This window comes from Cnephaeus nilssonii, assembly GCF_951640355.1.
Source record: "Cnephaeus nilssonii genome assembly, chromosome: 16".
NCBI classification, from domain to species: domain Eukaryota; kingdom Metazoa; phylum Chordata; class Mammalia; order Chiroptera; family Vespertilionidae; genus Cnephaeus; species Cnephaeus nilssonii.
The window spans coordinates 29,546,307-29,563,606 of record NC_137087.1 but is presented as its reverse complement, the minus strand read 5'-3'; the positions used below and the strand labels follow the sequence as shown (position 1 = coordinate 29,563,606).

The 17,300-nt window shown below is 40.5% G+C and overlaps 1 protein-coding gene across 6 annotated transcripts in view; it reads left to right on the top strand.

Moving 5' to 3' along the window:
- BICC1 (BicC family RNA binding protein 1) overlaps positions 1-17,300 on the top strand; it is a 321,158-nt gene that overhangs the window by 142,162 nt on the left and 161,696 nt on the right. For all 6 annotated transcript variants that reach the window (XM_079793120.1, XM_079793121.1, XM_079793122.1 and 3 more), the window contains one exon: positions 5,806-5,852. In XM_079793120.1, the coding sequence (XP_079649246.1) occupies positions 5,806-5,852 (47 nt within the window). The remainder of the gene's footprint in view (positions 1-5,805; positions 5,853-17,300) is intronic.

The window sequence follows — 17,300 nt, the reverse complement described above, 5'->3', positions numbered from 1 at the left end:
GCCATATATTACAAACCCACAGCCAACATCATACTCAATGAGCAAAAATAAACCATTTCCCCTAAGAACAGGAACAAGACAGGGATGCCCACTCTTACCACTCCTGTTCGACATAGTACTGGAAGTACTATAGCCATTGAGATCAGACAAGAAGAAGAAATAAACGGCATCTACATTGGAAAAGAAGAAGTAAAACTGTCCTTATTTGCAGATGACATGATACTGTACATAGAAAACCGTTAAGACCCCATAAAAAATTATTAGACTTAATAAATGAATTTGGCAATGTAGGATACAAAATTAACACTAAGAAATCTATGGCCCTAACCAGTTTGGCTCAGTGGATAGAGTGTCGGCCTTCGGACTGAAAAGTACCAGGTTCGATTCTGGTCAAGGGCATGTACCTTTGTTGCAGGCAAATCTCCAGTAGGAGGTGTGCAGGAGGCAGCTCATCGATGTTTCTCTCTCATCGATGTTTCTAACTCTCTATCCCTCTCCCTTCCTCTCTGTAAAAAAATCAATAAAATATATTTAAAAAAGAGAAATCTATGGCATTTCTATACACCAATAGTAAACTTACAGAAAGAGACTAAAAAAACAATCCCATTTATCATCACACCAAAAAAATTAAGATACCTAGGAATAAACTTAACTGAGGAGGTAAAAGACCTGTATGCGGAAAACTATAGGACACTGAAAAAAGAGATAGAGGAAGACATAAACAGATGGAAGAACATACCGTGTTCATGGATTGGTAGAATCAACATCATTAAAATGTCCATACTACCCAAAGCAATCTATAGATTCAATGCATTCCCCATTAAAATACCGACGGCATATTTCACAGACGTAGAACGAGCTCTCCAGAAATTCATCTGGAATAAAAAAGACCCCGAATAGCTGCAGCAATCCTGAGAAAGAAGCACAAAGTAGGTGGGATCTCAATACCAGATATCAAGCTGTATTACAAAGCCACTGTTCTCAAAACTGCCTGATACTGGCACAAGAACAGACATATAGATCAATAGAATAGAATAGAGAACCCAGAAGTCGACCCAGACCACTATGCTCAATTAATATTTGACAAAGGAGGCAAGAACATACAATGGAGTCAAGACAGTCTCTTCAGTAAATGGTGTTGGGAAAATTGGACAGATACATGCAAAAAAAGAAAGAAAGAAACTAGACCACCAACTTACACCATACACAAAAATAAACTCAAAATGGAAAAGGACTTAAAGATAAGGACTTAAAAATACTAGAGGAATCCACAGGCAGCAAAATCTCAGACATATGCCGAAGCAATTTCTTCACCGATACAGCTCCTAGGGCAATGGGAGCTAAAGAGAAAATAAATAAATGGGACTACATCAAAATAAAAAGCTTTTTCACAACAAAAGAAACCATCACCAAAACAACAAGAAAGCCCGCTGCATGGGAGAACATATTTGCCAATGTTATCACTGATAAGGGTTTAATCTCCAACATTTACAGGAAACTCATACAACTTAACAAAAGGAAGATAAACAACCCAATAAAAAAAAGGGGCAATGGACCTAAGTAGATACTTTTCGAAAGAAGACATAAGGAAGGCCAAGAGACATATGAAAACATGCTCAAAGTAACTAATCATCCGAGAGATGCAAATCAAAACAACAATGTGGTACCATCTCACACCTGTCAGAATGGCAGTCATCAACAAATCAACAAAAGACAAGTGCTGGCGAGGATGTGGAGAAAAAGGAACTCCCCTTCACTGCTGGTGGGAATGCAGACTGGTGCAGCCACTGTGGAAAACAGTATGGAGTTTCCTCAAAAAACTAAAAATGGAACTCCCATTTGACCCAGTGATCCCACTACTAGGAATATATCCCAAGAAACTAGAAACACCAATCAGAAAGGATATATGCACCCCTATGTTCATAGCGGCACAATTCACCATAGCTAAGATTTGGAAACAGCCTAAGTGCCCATCAGCAGATGAGTGAATTAAAAAACTGTGGTACATCTACACAATGGAATACTATGCTGCTGTAAAAATGAAGGAATTCTTACCATTTGCAACAGCATGGATGGACCTGGAGAGCATTATGCTAAGTGAAATAAGCCAGTCAGAGAAAGATAAATATCACATGATCTCATTTATGGAATATAATGAACAACATAAACTGATGAACAAAAACAGATCCAGAGACAGAGAAGCATCGATCAGACTGTCAAACCTCAGAGGGAATGTAAGGGAGGGTGGGGGTAAAGGGGAGAAATCAACCAAAGGACTTGTGTGAATGCATATAAACCTAACCAATGGACACAGACAACAGGAGGGTGAGGGCATGAGTGGGTGTGTGTGTGGGCAGTGGGGTGATGACACATATGTAATACCTTAATTAATAAAGAAAAAAAAAAGAAAAAATAATACCTAAGTTTATATTGAGAAAAAAAGTGTTCCCCAAGCCCCTCCCCCCCCCCCCCCAGTCTCTCACTTCTTCAGTGTTTGTATTTTGATATTAAGATTTTAGAGTAAGTTTGAGAATTGCAGTTTCATATTTGAGCATAGAAGGATTTCTGTCTGTGGGTAGAGAATACTCTGTTGAAATATTATTCTCCCTTGATTGGCTTCTTTGGCCTTGACAGCTTTGCTTGGGTGTGGTCAGTAGAAGTCCTGCAGGAGACCTGGTAACCTGGGAATTAGGTAAGAACACTCCCTGCAAAGGGCCAGTGACCGGGACCAGCCATGGTTTGTACCTGTGATCTAACCAAGAATCCAGCCAGATTCTTTTACTAGGGCACTTGTAGTCTTGGGAAATGGATACTTCTCAGGATTTAGGGGAAAATAGGCTCGCATTTGGAGTTTCTCATACATACACATTTGGAATAAAAAAGAACAGCAATTTTTTTGTGCCAGAGAGTTTGCCATTTGGCTCCCCTCAAATCATAAGGTTGCTAAAAGGTGCAAGTTTCTGGTTAAATCTTAGTTGTTTTTCTGGAACAAAGTTAATTATAGTTTGGGTCTAACTAAGGAAATTCCCCCCTTTTTATTCATTCTGGGATTGAAAGGCCATTCTCTGAAGTCTGTTCAGACTTGGAATGAAGGGGCATTTCAAGGTTGTGACATAATGAGTTTGTCATGAACAAAATAAGTGTCCTAAAGGAGGTTTCTGTAATAAAATACAGTTGTATCATGAAATCTTAACGGATGAATTCCAAGTTGTATAAGAGTTCTGTGTGGGTGAAAGGGGTGATTAGCTGCCTTCCTTCATAGGCTTTTGAAAATATCTTGGGATTCTGAAATTTCTTTTCAAAGATGTGTTTCCTTGATGTCACTAGAATTTTTTCAAAATGTTGTGCCCTGGAATGTAGTGTTCATTGCCATGCAGTTGTGTTATATATTAGGACCCCTTTAAACTATTTTTAGCATTAGAGATAAAGATAGCCCAAGAGGTAGGGGAATTGAAGTCCAAGGCACTTCATAATAAGTCTGTGTCATTAGGTTTGGGCACTGATGTTTTACCTTGCCTGGGTTTATTTAGAAAGAGTAAGCTTTTGTTAAAATTTGCTCTTAATGTTTTTTTTAAAAAAATCTTTAATGTTGATACATTTCCAAGTTAGGGAGAGAAAGTCATAATCTGTAGAGTTAATTACAAAAAAGTCTTTTTGTGGAAATGTGTGCTTCAAATGCTCACATCCATTCATGTATGTACTTGATGCATTTCGTTGCTGGTGTATTTGTGCAAAAAGTAAAGTTACGATGCTATTGGCATTATGTATTAGTGTTTTGCTGCTGTAACAAATTACCGCAAGTGTAGTGGCATACAACATTAATTTATCATCTTAAGTTCTGGAGGTCAGAAGTCTGAAATGGGTTTCATTGGGCTGCTTCAAGGTGTTGGCAGAGCTGTGCTCCCTGCAGAGGCTCTAAAGGAGAATCCATTTCCTTACTTTTTCTAGCTTTTGGAGGCCACTGACATTCCTTGGCTTATGGCCCCTTCTGCCATCTTCAGAGCCAGCAGCAGAGCATATCTGTATCTTTCTCCTCTCCACCTTTCTTGTTTGTTGTTACACACCCTTCTCTGTATGTTTTTTATTGTCACATTGCTTTTTTTTAGGACCCCGAGCTTTCTTTTTCCTTCTTATAAGGGTCCTTGTGATTTCATTGGATTCACCTGGATAATTTAGGATAATCTTCTATCTCAAGATTCTTAATTTAATCACATCTGTAAAATACCCTTTGCCATGTAAGGTAACATATTGATAGGGTCCACGGATTGGGACATGAACATTTTTAGGGGGTGTTATTTAGCCTGCCACACAGAATACAATTTTTAATTCTTTATCTTTTTAGCTACTCTTTTCATACATTCCTTCAAATTGCCCTTGGTAAACATGGAGACTTGGACTCTGTGCTCTCTTTTTTGGATGAAAACATATCGATAAAAAAACATATTTTTTGCCAAATTGTAGGTGTCTTGTCTTATATTTACACTAGAGGCCCGTTGACGAAGATTCGTGAAAGAATAGGCCTTCCTTCCCCTGGCTTCGCTCCCGGCCGCCCAGGAGCCGGCAAGACCCTGCTCCCGGCCAGAGCACTGCTCCTATAGCTCCCTCCGCCTCCCCTCCCCCTCATAGCAAGCGGCCCGCCCCGCCTGGCCGCTCCTTGCCTGCATATGCAAATTAACCCACCATCTTTGTTGGGTTAATTTGCATACTTACTCCTGATTGGCTGTGGGTGTAGCAGAGGTACGGTCAATTTACATGTTTGTCTATTATTAGGTAAGGTATGACATTAAACCTGCAAAAAAATAATTTATAATATTGTTATTACCTTGAGGGTAGAGATAATTTCTTTGAGTTTTGAGTCCTCCACCAAATAGAATGACCTGCCTTACTTCTTGGGTCTTTAATCATTTCAATAAGTTCCAGGAGTTACTGCTCCAGCTCCTTTCTTTGTCCAGGCCCGGGTGGCTTCTCCAGTGAATCCCTGTTCTTCTGCACTGGAATCTGAGCCCCTTTGGTGTTTAGCCTCTGAAGGATGCACTTTGAGGCTATTGCAAGCAAGATAAAATCCCCTCTCTCCCTTTAGTCACATTTCCCACCTCTGCCTCCACAGATAAAAAAAATGTTCACAGAATCTTAAGATGTTTGAACATAGAGAGCTGGGTTTGTCTTGTATTTATAGGCTACCACTTAGATATAAAAAGACTGTTCCAATACAGTGACCTTTTAATTAATCTCACATGAAGTTTTATTGTTGTCTGTGACGTTACCATTACCATTTAATTCTGATGTGTTTTCCCTCCTCTTTATATAAGCCAACGAAGGAGTGAATTAAAGTAGCATATGATGCCAATAGAAATCCAAGTAGAGAATATAGTCATTGCACAGCATAAAACTGACCCAGCTCAGCAGGCCATGTTCTCTGAGCCTCAGTTGAAAAGGCAGCCTCCGGCCTGGGATTGATTACAGACAGGAAGTGCTGAGAGCATTACAGCTGATTATATTGGTAGCAGCATTTGTTCATATAGTTCTTTAACTGTGAAAGGAGATTACTTTCATCTATGTGCCACAACAGAGATGTGTGAGTCTTTCAGACAGGAAGAGGAGCTGGAAGTATAATTGATTGAACTAGTGTTTTACTCTTCATTCCTTTTGTATCCCTGATGAGGCCTATTAGCAGACCCTGAGTTTGGGGAGAACAAGCATGGCATCTTGTTTACCTCGGGATTCTCATACCTAATACTTGAGAGTGTTTGAATACGTAGGTTGCAAAAAAGGAACGATTTTAAATGTATACATTTTTATTTACAGCTGCTGCCGAAGGAAAAGGCAAAAGTGGGGAAGACTTTTTTCAAAAGGTAAGTTGCTTTTTACTCCTGCCTTGGTGATAATGAAGGAGAAATATACCCATCCCCATCCCTTCCATGTGAAAGGGGATAGGTTCGTTCTTGATAAGATAGCTAGAGATGCTCATGGCTAGGTAAGGGTGGGATGCTGTGTGTCACTTAACCATTCTAAAAATGGCAAATCTAATGAAAAACTTCATTAGTTTTGGGGACAAGGAGGGCTGCCAGGTATGCTGTCCTGATTATCTTCTTTTATTGCCGCTCCCCGTTTTGCTCTTCCCCAAACATAGGAATCCCTCACAGCTTTCCTCATTTCCGGTAAGCATGACTGTGGGCGGGATGTACCTTTAGACCTACTTGCTCACAGTCGGTAGCCATGTCACTTCTGTCCCCGGGTGTCCTCTGAAAGTTCTGGTCTTCAATGAAGACAGTCTGCCATCACATATAGCAAAGAGAAATAGGAGTGGAGCTGATTAAACAATGAATATGAGAAACTATCAAGAGCAGTTGACTAATTCTGATAAGCTCAGTTTCTTAGAATAACTGTTTTATATAAGGGAAGATGCCTATTGTTTCAAAGAAATTGATTCTAGTTTCTTTTTTAAAAAATTTTTTTTATTTGGCTTTATTGTGTTTGTGTCTTTGCTGTTGGGATCTAGAAAGTGTGTGTAGGAACAAACATGTAGGGTACCTTAGGGCAGTGGTCAGCAAATTGCGGCTCGCGAGCCACATGCGGCTCTTTGGCCCCTTGAGTGTGGCTCTTCCACAAAATACCATGGCCTGGGCGAGTCTATTTTGAAGAAGTGGCGTTAGAAGAAGTTTAAGTTTAAAAAATTTGGCTCTCAAAAGAAATTTCAATCGTTGTACTGTTGATATTTGGCTCTGTTGACTAATGAGTTTGCCGACCACTGCCTTAGTTTAAGGGAAGAGGGAAAATATAGCAGCAACTATGGATGAGATTAAATACTGCTGCAGAGGGTCATCAAGCCTTTGGAAAACACCTCTGTGTAATCAGACGTGGCCTTTACAAGGCTCTTTATTCTCTCGCCTTCTGTGTGATCTACTTTATTTTTTTGGTCAACTTCATCATTCATCTGCATTCTCTGCCAAGGGTATTAAAAGCAAATATTTTCAGAGCTGATACTTATATTGCCATTTCTTCATTCTGAAAATATTTATTTACCACCTGCTGTGTGCTACACACTGGAGAGACCAAAATGAGCAAGGCATCATCCCTGCCCTAAAGGAATTAGTCTGGTGTCTGGTGATATCGTCACAGAAATAGCAGGAGAGTCTGGGGCCATGGAGGATTAAGCACTTAACTGGGACTTTAGGAGATTAGGAAGGACTTCTTGAGATCTTCAGAAGAGTGGACGTTAGCCATGTGAAGAGGTAGGCTTGGGTGGGTTGGAAGATATTCTAGGCAAAGACCCAGAATGCCGGAAGGCTCAGAGGCGGAAGAATTTATGTGGCGTTCATGCTCCAAACGTTTGTCCGGCACACGACATATGAGGGGTTCATAGTGCAAGGTGAGCTACAATAGCCTGTATGATGAAATACCTTCTTTTAAGGTGGGGGACGGGGGCACTATCCTAAAGGGATTAAAAAAAATTAGAAATGCTGTGTGGGCCAGATAGAATGTGCCAGACCACAGTTTTCCATCTCTGCTTTAGGGTCAGGCTGTTGAAGTTTTATGTGCTGTGCCTGAAGTCTTTGACTTGGCAGTATCTGACGTTGGTTAATACCCAACTTGTCCTTAATACCTGGGCACTTCGCAATGCCCGGCCTTCCTCTAGGGCAGGCTTGCCACAAGGGGAAGAAAACAAGAGGACAGAGCAGAAATCTCAGATCTGTCTTGGGTTGGCTGTGATGGGACAAATAGGTGATATCTGTGGAAGGAATTCGTTTTTCATTGTTCTTTAACTTGCAGATAAATGTAGAAAGCAGACGGTTCAGCCTTGTATGACTCAGACATTTTAAAAGCTGAATCAAAACACAGCATATGTGGTCATAAAGGACCTTCGTTCTTAGAAGATTTGTTAATATTTATCACTCTTTGTGGAGCCCTATATACATTCCAGCAGTTTAAATAGAAACACATGTCGAATCCAGGAACATGTGTGCATCCCACAAACTATGAGTTGGAATTGTAGATTCTATTCTTGAATACAGGTTAATGAGGTCCCTGAAGAACTAAATGAGAATAGTTTTAATCTCATTTTCTTCTTTAATTCATTAGATAGAAAGTGTCTTCCGATAGACAAGTGTCCATATAGGATTTGGATACTTAACTTGGGGAAAAAAACCTGTAACTTACTAAAAGGCAAACATCCCAAGTTCCAGAAAAGTAATTTCTGTTTTGACCAGACAGAAATAGAGATTATGGTTCATCGACAGTAGAATGAAGTAATGGAGAAGGATTGGATTGTCCTCCGGGAACTTCCTCCTAGTCACACATATTCCAGTTTCATGTAATGACATTTGGGGAAACATTTAAGAACGAGAAATAGGCCATATTGCTGGTCATTAGCATCTTTGAAAAATACTTTTCTTCTTCCGGAGTAATGCAATTCAGAGGCTCTATGTGCTTATTAGAACGTGTTTTGGCTTTGACTCCAGATGGGTATCACAAACCAAAATTAAAACCTCTCTTGAGCTGAATTTAAAATTTGATTACCTTATTATTTAAAAAAACATCTAAGTCTGGAGGGATACCTTCCCAGCTTCATACTGGTTCTCCCTAAAGAGGGGATTGGAGGAGGAGTGTGAAACTTTTTCAATGTTGCGTTGGCATTTTGTACCTTTAAAATATATGTAAATCATAGCAATATTATTAACCTAAGTTAATTATTCTCCCTGACAAATTTTGAAATTCAGAAAGTGAAAGAAGCCCTGGCTGGTGTGTTCAGTTGGTTGGGTGTCATCCCATGCACCAAAAGGTTGCTGGTTTGATTCCTGGTCAGGGTACATGCCCGGGTTGCAGGCTGGACCCCAGGGAGGGGGCGTGCAGGAGGCAGCCAATGTTTCGCCCTCACATCTCTCTCTCTCTCTCTCTCTCTCTCTCTCTCTCTCTCTCTCTCTCTCTCTCCCCCTTCCTCTCTCTCTAAAAGTCAATAAAAAAATTAAAAATATATTTAAGAATAAGAATTGGTAGATTTCCCAAAGGATTTAAATTGTAGTTTAACAACTACTAAGATCATGAAATACATTGTCTCAAATTTGAAGCTGTAATAGTAGTTCCGTTTACTGTATGTACACATAAACTTTTCCCACTCAGCCATAGTTAATGTTTCAGAGATCTACCTGGTTTTCTGTGTACTGCTTTATTGCATGTGTTTGAAACATTTTAGTTCCCCTGACACTCTATTAGGGCAAAAGACTAACCTGTTATAGCAGAGAAACCCAATAATAGAGTGGCTTAAGGAACAGAGTTATTTTACTTTCACATAACATTCTGAGGTGAGTATTCCCATACTGTCAGAGACCCAGATTCCTTCTGCAAAGTAGCTCTCCTGTTCCTTATGCTATGAACCTCATCAATATGGTTGAAGGTGGGTCACCATGTCCACATGTGAGCTGATGGAGAACAAGAGAGTATGGAGGAGGCGTGCCACGATCTTAGGGGCCAGGCCCGAATGTGCCATATGCCACTTCTTCGTACATTCCCTTGGAGAAAATTGATTGACATGGCCTTGTATAGCTGCAGTAATGGGGGTGGAAAGGGCGGGGCGAGAGAAACATACAGAGGATATATTGATTTTGCAAAGCACTATTCAGCAAAAGAGATTGTTAGGAAAAATGTATGTGGTCAGTTTTATGTCTCATGAGCTATGCTTTGAAACCTTTTATATTACTTTGTTAGGGCTGCTGTAAAAATGTTCAACAACCTGGGTGGCTTAACCAACAAAAATTTGTTGTGTTGCCTAACAGTTCTGGAGGCTAGAAGTCCAAGATCAGGGAGTCAACGGGGTTAGTTCCTTCTAAAGGCTATGAGGGAGGATGTTCCGTGCCTCCCTCCGAGCTTCTGGAGATTGGCTTGCCGTCTTTGGCATTTCTTGGCTTGTAGAAATGTCATCCCGATCTCTGCCTTCATCTCCATATGGAGTTTTCTCCGTGTGTATCTCTCTGTGTCCAACTTCCCTCTTTTTATAAGGACGAGGGTCATATTGGATTAGGGCTCACCCTAACAAAATTACATCTGCAATGACCCTGTTACAAACAAGGTCACATTCCGAAAGGGTTAGGATTTCAACATATGAATTTTGGGGTGACACAGTTCAACCTATAACACCTTTTAGTGGAGGAAATGATTTTGTAGAAAAATGTACTATAACCTGAAAAATTTGCTAAAACTATAAATGTTATTTATAACATTTTGATACTTAGTTTGATGTGTAGATTTTAACCGCCTAGGCATTTTTACTAAATCTGTTTTTTTCTTATTACCAGTCATTTCTAAACTGGGTAGAATAGAATGTAATTGATGTATAAGAAAGTGAAAAACATTTAATTTGTTATCTTACCTTTGAAAGATGATTACTGTTTATACAACCTTAGTCCTTCTTTCTGTTTATATTAAAAACTAGAGGCCCGGTGCATGAAATTTGTGCACTTGTGTGTGTGTGTGTGTGTGTGTGTGTCGGGGGGGGTGTCCCCTCAGCCTGGCCTGTGCCCTCTCGCAGTCCGGGAGCCCCCCCCAGATTGATTCCCCCCCCGGCCGGTGGCCTGACCTCCCTCTGCAGGGTGATCATGGGGCAATGGTGGGGCCCCCAACCAATCGCATAGCACCTGCCTTGGCTGGCCTGGTGCCAGCGGGTGTCATAGTGTGGTCGTCCAGACAGTAGTTCCACTGTTCGGCCATTCAGTCGATTTGCATATTAGGCTTTTATTATTGTAGATGTGTGAGTAAAGTGCCTTTTAATATTCTCTGATTGGCTGATAGGATTATAAATTAGATTATTTGCATTGGATTTATACCAGATATTTTCCGGTGTTAAAACTTTGCAAGTTCCCCAGTTATTGTACCTTATTCTTTGGCTCTAACTAACTACACTGACAAAAGGAGGCTTGGATACGACTTTATCAATATCCTATCCTCTCAGTTCTTTGTCCACCCCTCGTGGCAACCTTAATTGAAACACATGGAAATGATCTGCTTGGATTTTTACAGTTTTTCGGGCAGTTGTTCATGGCTTACTCACTGTCTGTCCTGTTTCCTTTTAATCAGTTTTTTTTTTTTCATTTCTCTTGTGAAATGACTATGGCCAGATCTTGGAGGGGAAAATGTGTTGCAGTATATGAGGTGGGGATGAGTATAGTGATTGTATTACAGATGTGACTCATCAAAGCAAAAATGCATTAGGGATCTAGAATCCCAATGGCTGAAGAAGACAAAATCCAGTCAGCAGCGTAATTGATGAAAGCCAACTTTTCCATTGCATTGGGTTATATACATGCCTTCTCCACAAAGTACACAGCATGTACTTGAAATGTGGGGATATTTTATACTCTAAAAATATGTAGGTTTGGAAAACTGACCTATAAACCATGGCTTTCACAAAAGCTAACAGTACAACTAATAATAAATAAGACACAGTTTGGTGGTTTATGTGGTATATTTTTATTACTCTCAAACTCATCCTTCTTTGGCAAACATTACTTTTATCATTTTGAAACTGGAAAGTTAGTGTTGTCTTCTGGGGAAAAATAACTTGGAGGAATATTTGGCTCCATCTGTTCTCAAAATGAGTGTATTAGGTGGTCTTAGATGGGGACTACTTGAATCTTTTTATTGAGGGGAGGTAGAAATCTCTACTTTAAATAAAATTGCGTCTACTTTCTCCACTGGCCATTATTTTGTGTATGTTGAATAGCTCATATTCCTCAGGTAATAGAAATCTGTTTTAATTTAATTATTTCAACATGAATTCAATAAACTATAGCCCATTATATACTTTTTTGTAACAACGGGAGTCTTTATGCTTAATCATTTTTATTAAAACTTGATTTTAATAAAATTTGGATATTTTCAAGTTTTAATCTTAGTACTTGTTTCATGATTCACAATTCACAATGTTACTAAAGGGTATATATACAGTGAAGAGTACAGTATTTGATGTCATGGTTCTGAAGATACCTGAGAAAGCTATGCAGAATTGCAGTGTTGATTTCAAACTCAAAGATTATCACCAATGCATGTCATCGCTAATGGACACGTAGGCCTTACAACTAACATTCAGGGTCACTGAGTCGCTACCCCATTATGGCCCTTAGAAAAGGTTTCAGTGGGAGAACCTGTGATCATGGTTCTCATAAAATACTGGCTAAGGAGGGATAACTGAACACGTATAACATGAAGGATCAGTCCAAGAAAGCAGGTTGTCTGGCCCTCCTCTAGACAGGGAGTTAGAGATAAGAATTGATCCTATTTTATATTTTATCATTTGCTCTGTCTTCTGTCAGAAGTCTAGCAAATAAGGATTAGTGAGAAAAGATAAAGTAAAAGAATAAGCGATTTGCTTGGCATTCATTCTTTAGTTCTGTCTTTGTGTTCATTTGAACACGAGAAGTCTGGGGGTCAGGCTGTTTTCTCAAGCATGCTGTAGAACTCTGTCATAATGGTATACACTCGCCTTTTATTTCGGTAGTCACTTCACACAACTGCTTTGTGAAAAACACATTTGCTGTTTTTTGTGGTCCCCCCCCCTCTTTCTGCAAACATGGAAGTAGAGGATGCCATTGAGGATGCCAAGGGTGTTTGATGGTAGTGAATATACCCTCACTGCTACCACAATTTTTTAAAGTGAATCGTAATTTTAAATCAATATCTGCTGAAAGTTTGGTTGTAAATGGTTAAAACCCATGTGCCTTTGTTTTGCCATTTGGAGTTATAGGAAAAGTTGAAGATGGTGTTTACATCTCTATGCTGTCTTTTCTTCAGACTAAAGGTTTGGTTTCTTATTTAGCTTATGACTTAATTTTCAGACCCCTCACCATTCTATTGACTTTCCGGAGTCAATAAAATGTCCCATTTTAAATGTGGCAGTGGTATCTGCATGTGATGTTTTGGATGAGGCCTGACCAATAGAGTTACAGAGAGGGAGGCCATAGTCGCCACAATATGGAGATGATCCAGAAGGAGCCGAAGACTGCACCATTTTCAGGCACTGTGAATGGGTCACAGGCATGAAGAATGGGCATTTCTTGCCATTCTTCATCCAGTTGAAGAGGAAAGGTTGGCTCCAATGTCATTGCGAGGTACACGGTATAAAATAAGGAAACGTGATTTCAGACTGGCAGGTAAAGACCCACTTACACGTAACTCACATGTTCTGTCTCTCACTCTAAGCCCTTGACCCTGGCATTTGGCTTGGAGACCGTGGGGCAGTTGTGGTTTCCAGAGTATGAAAGTGTGCAAAGCATCCCTCTCAAAGCTCTCACCTCTTTCTGTGACTTAGTCATCAGAACTCCAGTGTGATTTTGTTTCTTCCTTGTGGACTCGATAGGGTTACCTAGGATGGAGGTTATCAGCCTCAGGATGATAGTCCGTAGTGTGAGGGGCCTGTGCAGCGCCTTTTCATGTGACTCGAGTGGACGCGATGGCATTGAATAAAGAGCTGTAAGCTATACTGATTTAAGGTGGGTTCACTGAAGGATCAGTGTGTTCTGTTTATTTTTGTAAATGTATTTTTATTGATTTCAGAGAAGAAGGGAGAGAGACAGAAGAAACATCAACAATGAGAGAGAATCATTGGTCAGCTGCCTCCTGCATGCCCCACACTGGGGATTGAGCCCATAACCCGGGCATGTGCCCTGACCGGAGAACCGAACCGTGATCTTCTGGTTCATAGGTCGATGCTCAACCACTGAGCCACGCCAGCTGGGCAAGAATTGGTACTTTTTAAAGCTGGATATGGCGGTGGTGTCTTTTTCTTTTAGACAGCAATCTGAATAGTCTTGGTTTGAGATTTTTTTTTTTTTGAGGTTGGACAGCTAGTTTGTGACAGCCAGGACTTAAAGAGTGCCTTTTTATTTATTTTTTTAAATATATGTTATTGATTTTTTACAGAGAGGAAGGGAGAGGGATAAAGAGTTAGAAACATCGATCAGCTGCCTCCTGCACACCCCCCACTGGGGATGTGCCCGCAACCAAGGTACATGCCCAGAATCAAACCTGGGACCCTTTAGTCCGTAGGCCGATGCTCTATCCACTGAGCCAAACCAGTTAGGGCAAGAGTGCCTTTTTCTTAAAAAAAACACAAACGAACAACTTTGTTTAACTATTGTTATTAATACAAAAATGATTTTCTTTAAATCAGCAATGATGCCCTTGTGGGCAGGCTAGGCTTCTATAATGAGAGAAATTGTATCTATAGTTGCTAGTGTTGGTAAGTAGGGCTGTGAATTAGGGTAGTTGTGGTGCATTAGAGGGACAACCAAAAGGCTGGAGACAAATTAATACAGTAACAAAATGGCATGGATTTGTCCCTCATATTTTGTTTAAACAGTTAAGACTTCACAATCACATTAAGGTTGGTCGTTCTGAAGTTTGTACCAATATTTTCCTCTTTTATTCTACCTGCAAGAGTTACAATAATGGTTTGTTGTCATCCCATGAATAGTCCTTTCTTAATATTGGGATTCTTTTTCTAAACTCCAGCCTTTTGCTTGATGTGTTTAATATTTTCATCTTATTTAGGCAAAATAGATTGCTTTAGAATTTATCCTCGGGCTAATTCGACTCTTACCTCACTTTTTTTTGTGTGTGTGTGTCTCCGAATGCTACTTTATAATTTATCTACTTTGTGGTTTCTGTGGTTATATGCCTGCCTTCCCAAAAAACAATAGCATGGAAAAGGAGAGGAGCTAGCCAATTGTGTACCACCTAACTGCCTCCCAGCCCTTCCGGCCTCAGCTGATGGGCCCAGATGTGGGCTCCAGACCCAACGCTGACCGTTCTGTACACACTGGCCATGAGTGTGTGACTGGCTCTGGAAACTCACTGAGTGAGATTTGTCTCTAATAAATCAGGAAACTACTAGTAAGACCTAAAGTGGAAATGGGAATGGAATGGGAGGTAGGATGGGTGTAGGCAGAAGCCAGGAGGGACAGTGTTGGCCATGGGAAACCAGGAGTTAAGAGGGAGAAGAAGCTGGGAGTCAGCAGAAGAAACACGTCCCTGTAAGGGAACATGGGGCAGAACACGGAGAGAGCAGATAGACCAGAAGTGAGAGAGACCCCTGTGGAGCCCGCCCAGTTTGTGATGCTTCTCGAGTGGGGACCAACAGGTGTCCTGGCGGTCTTGTCCCCTTTCCTCCTGATGGAGTTGAACAACACGATGATAATCAAGAAACCAACTAAAACACATAAAAGGCATTCAGGGACTTGAATAATTGCACGATCATTCTCTCTTCCACAGGTTTATTCATTCACACTTTAACAAAATTTGTGGTGTGTGTGTGTGTGTGTGTGTGTGTGTGTTCAGTAGTTTAACCCCTCAATGAGTGACTCATTAAGTTATATCTTTATGGAAGATATCCTAGATAATACGTAGACATTTCCTGCAAACCTGTCATTAAAGTATGTAAATAGCAGCCATCCCACAGGGTGTTTTAAACCAGGAAAATACATTGTGTCAGTGTATGATGAACTCTCTCTGTGTGATGTATACACTGTGTAAGAATACTAGTCTCATTCAGGGTGTGTTCCTTTTTGCTAGTCAGTTGCCAGCATTTTTTAAAGAAATAATAGGCTCATTGCTATTATTATCTTAGGTGGAAGAAGTACCTATTGTCCTTATTTTCCCAAAAAGATTCCATTACGGGCTTTTGTTGTACAGACTACAATGTCTTCCTTCTCCGTGGCCATTGACATTAATATTGTTTTAGTCAATATTATACTTTTTGTGGGAAGTTTGTAGTCAGCCAACATGCAGAGGGATTCGTTCAGTATAAAACATTTTCTGTTTTTCCTAATAGTAGTTAACAAGAACGCTTTGTAACATGATCCTTGAATTAAATTATTAAACATCTTGAATGCTACTCGCTCGTTTTGTATGTTTAGCAGTTGTGGCTTGTCCCAAACTAGTTCCTTTGCCCTTTTTAAATTTCTGTGGGTGTAAATTTTTTTGAAAGGAGCTGCCTTTTGGCACTTTAAGTGGTGGAAAAATAGATTTTATTGCCTTTTCTTTTTTCTTGGTGAAATCAAAGTGGTCTAGGAAAAGGATTTAAGGATGTCTTTCCTTCCCTAGCAATGACCACTTTTACTACTTTTTGTCAACCTAGATTATCATTCAGTCATTCAAATTTTCTGCTTCTGTCTGGTTAAAGTGATGATGGGTGGGGAATGAAGGGATTTAGCCAGGGATGAAACCAACTGCAGGCAAAAATACAAAGGCTTTTTATGTTTTCTTCTTGAGTTCACCATCAATTAATGTTTTGAGAGGGAAGAAACGCAGCTTCACTTCCCATGCGCCTGTTTACTCTGGAGTTACCAGGGAGCCTTGATCCCCGGTGAATCAGAAAGCTTTAAACTCAGAGAGTCTGGAGTTGTTTTCTTAAATAGGACTTCTTCCTGTTTTGTTTTTCTGTGGGATTTTCTAAGACAATGGTCCAAATTCACGCGTAAGTCAATAGGAGGTGCTGTTTGAGAAATTCCGTGGCGTATTCCCTATGTGGGTAGGTTTGGAGAGCCCAAGTTTTTCTTGGCGTCAGCGAGTACATTGAGAGGGAGTAGGTATTAACAAAATCGAGGAAAGAGTATTTTTCAGTGCTCAGTTGAAATGTGGATATGTCTTTCTTCTCATTGGAGTATCCCTTCTCATTCGCATCCCTCTCACACGTGAAAAATCTGGTGAGCTACCTCCCGACCTGTGAATCTTAAAAATGCTCCTGTTGTCTTGTAGGTGGCATGGGAATGCTGAAGAAGAAATAATGTCTACTTTCCAAGAGCTTTCAAGCTGAGGGGAGAAGATGCGTATAAGAAGGGGTTAGACTAGAGTGAGCGATGATGTACAGACTTGACAAGGTGCAAAGGATGCCGTTCAGGAGGCATTTACTGTCCGCTCTGTGAGCTTGGCCCTGTGCCTGTTGCAGGATGGTAGAGAAGAAAAGGTGGTCGTATGGCTCCTGTTTTTAAGAAGGTTACACCCCAGAGGAGGCGTGGCACATAAGGACCTCTCAGCGTGGCAAGACCGTGTAATAGAGGAACCTGAAGGAGTGATTTGTTCTACTCTGAGCAACCGGGGAAGGCTGCCCTGAGAAGCAAGGGTCTGAGCAGGGACGTGAAGGGCAGGTTAAAAGAGTGTAGCTCGTAGGTTGGATAAGGTTAGGAAAGGTTTTGTAGGAGAGTCCTGAGGAGACAGCAGAGTGTAGATTAGGTCAGGCTGTCTTCTAGACCTGTGATTCATGCCCTAAGTGTCTTAATGGAGGCAAGATGGGAAGGCATTTCTGGCAGAAGGAA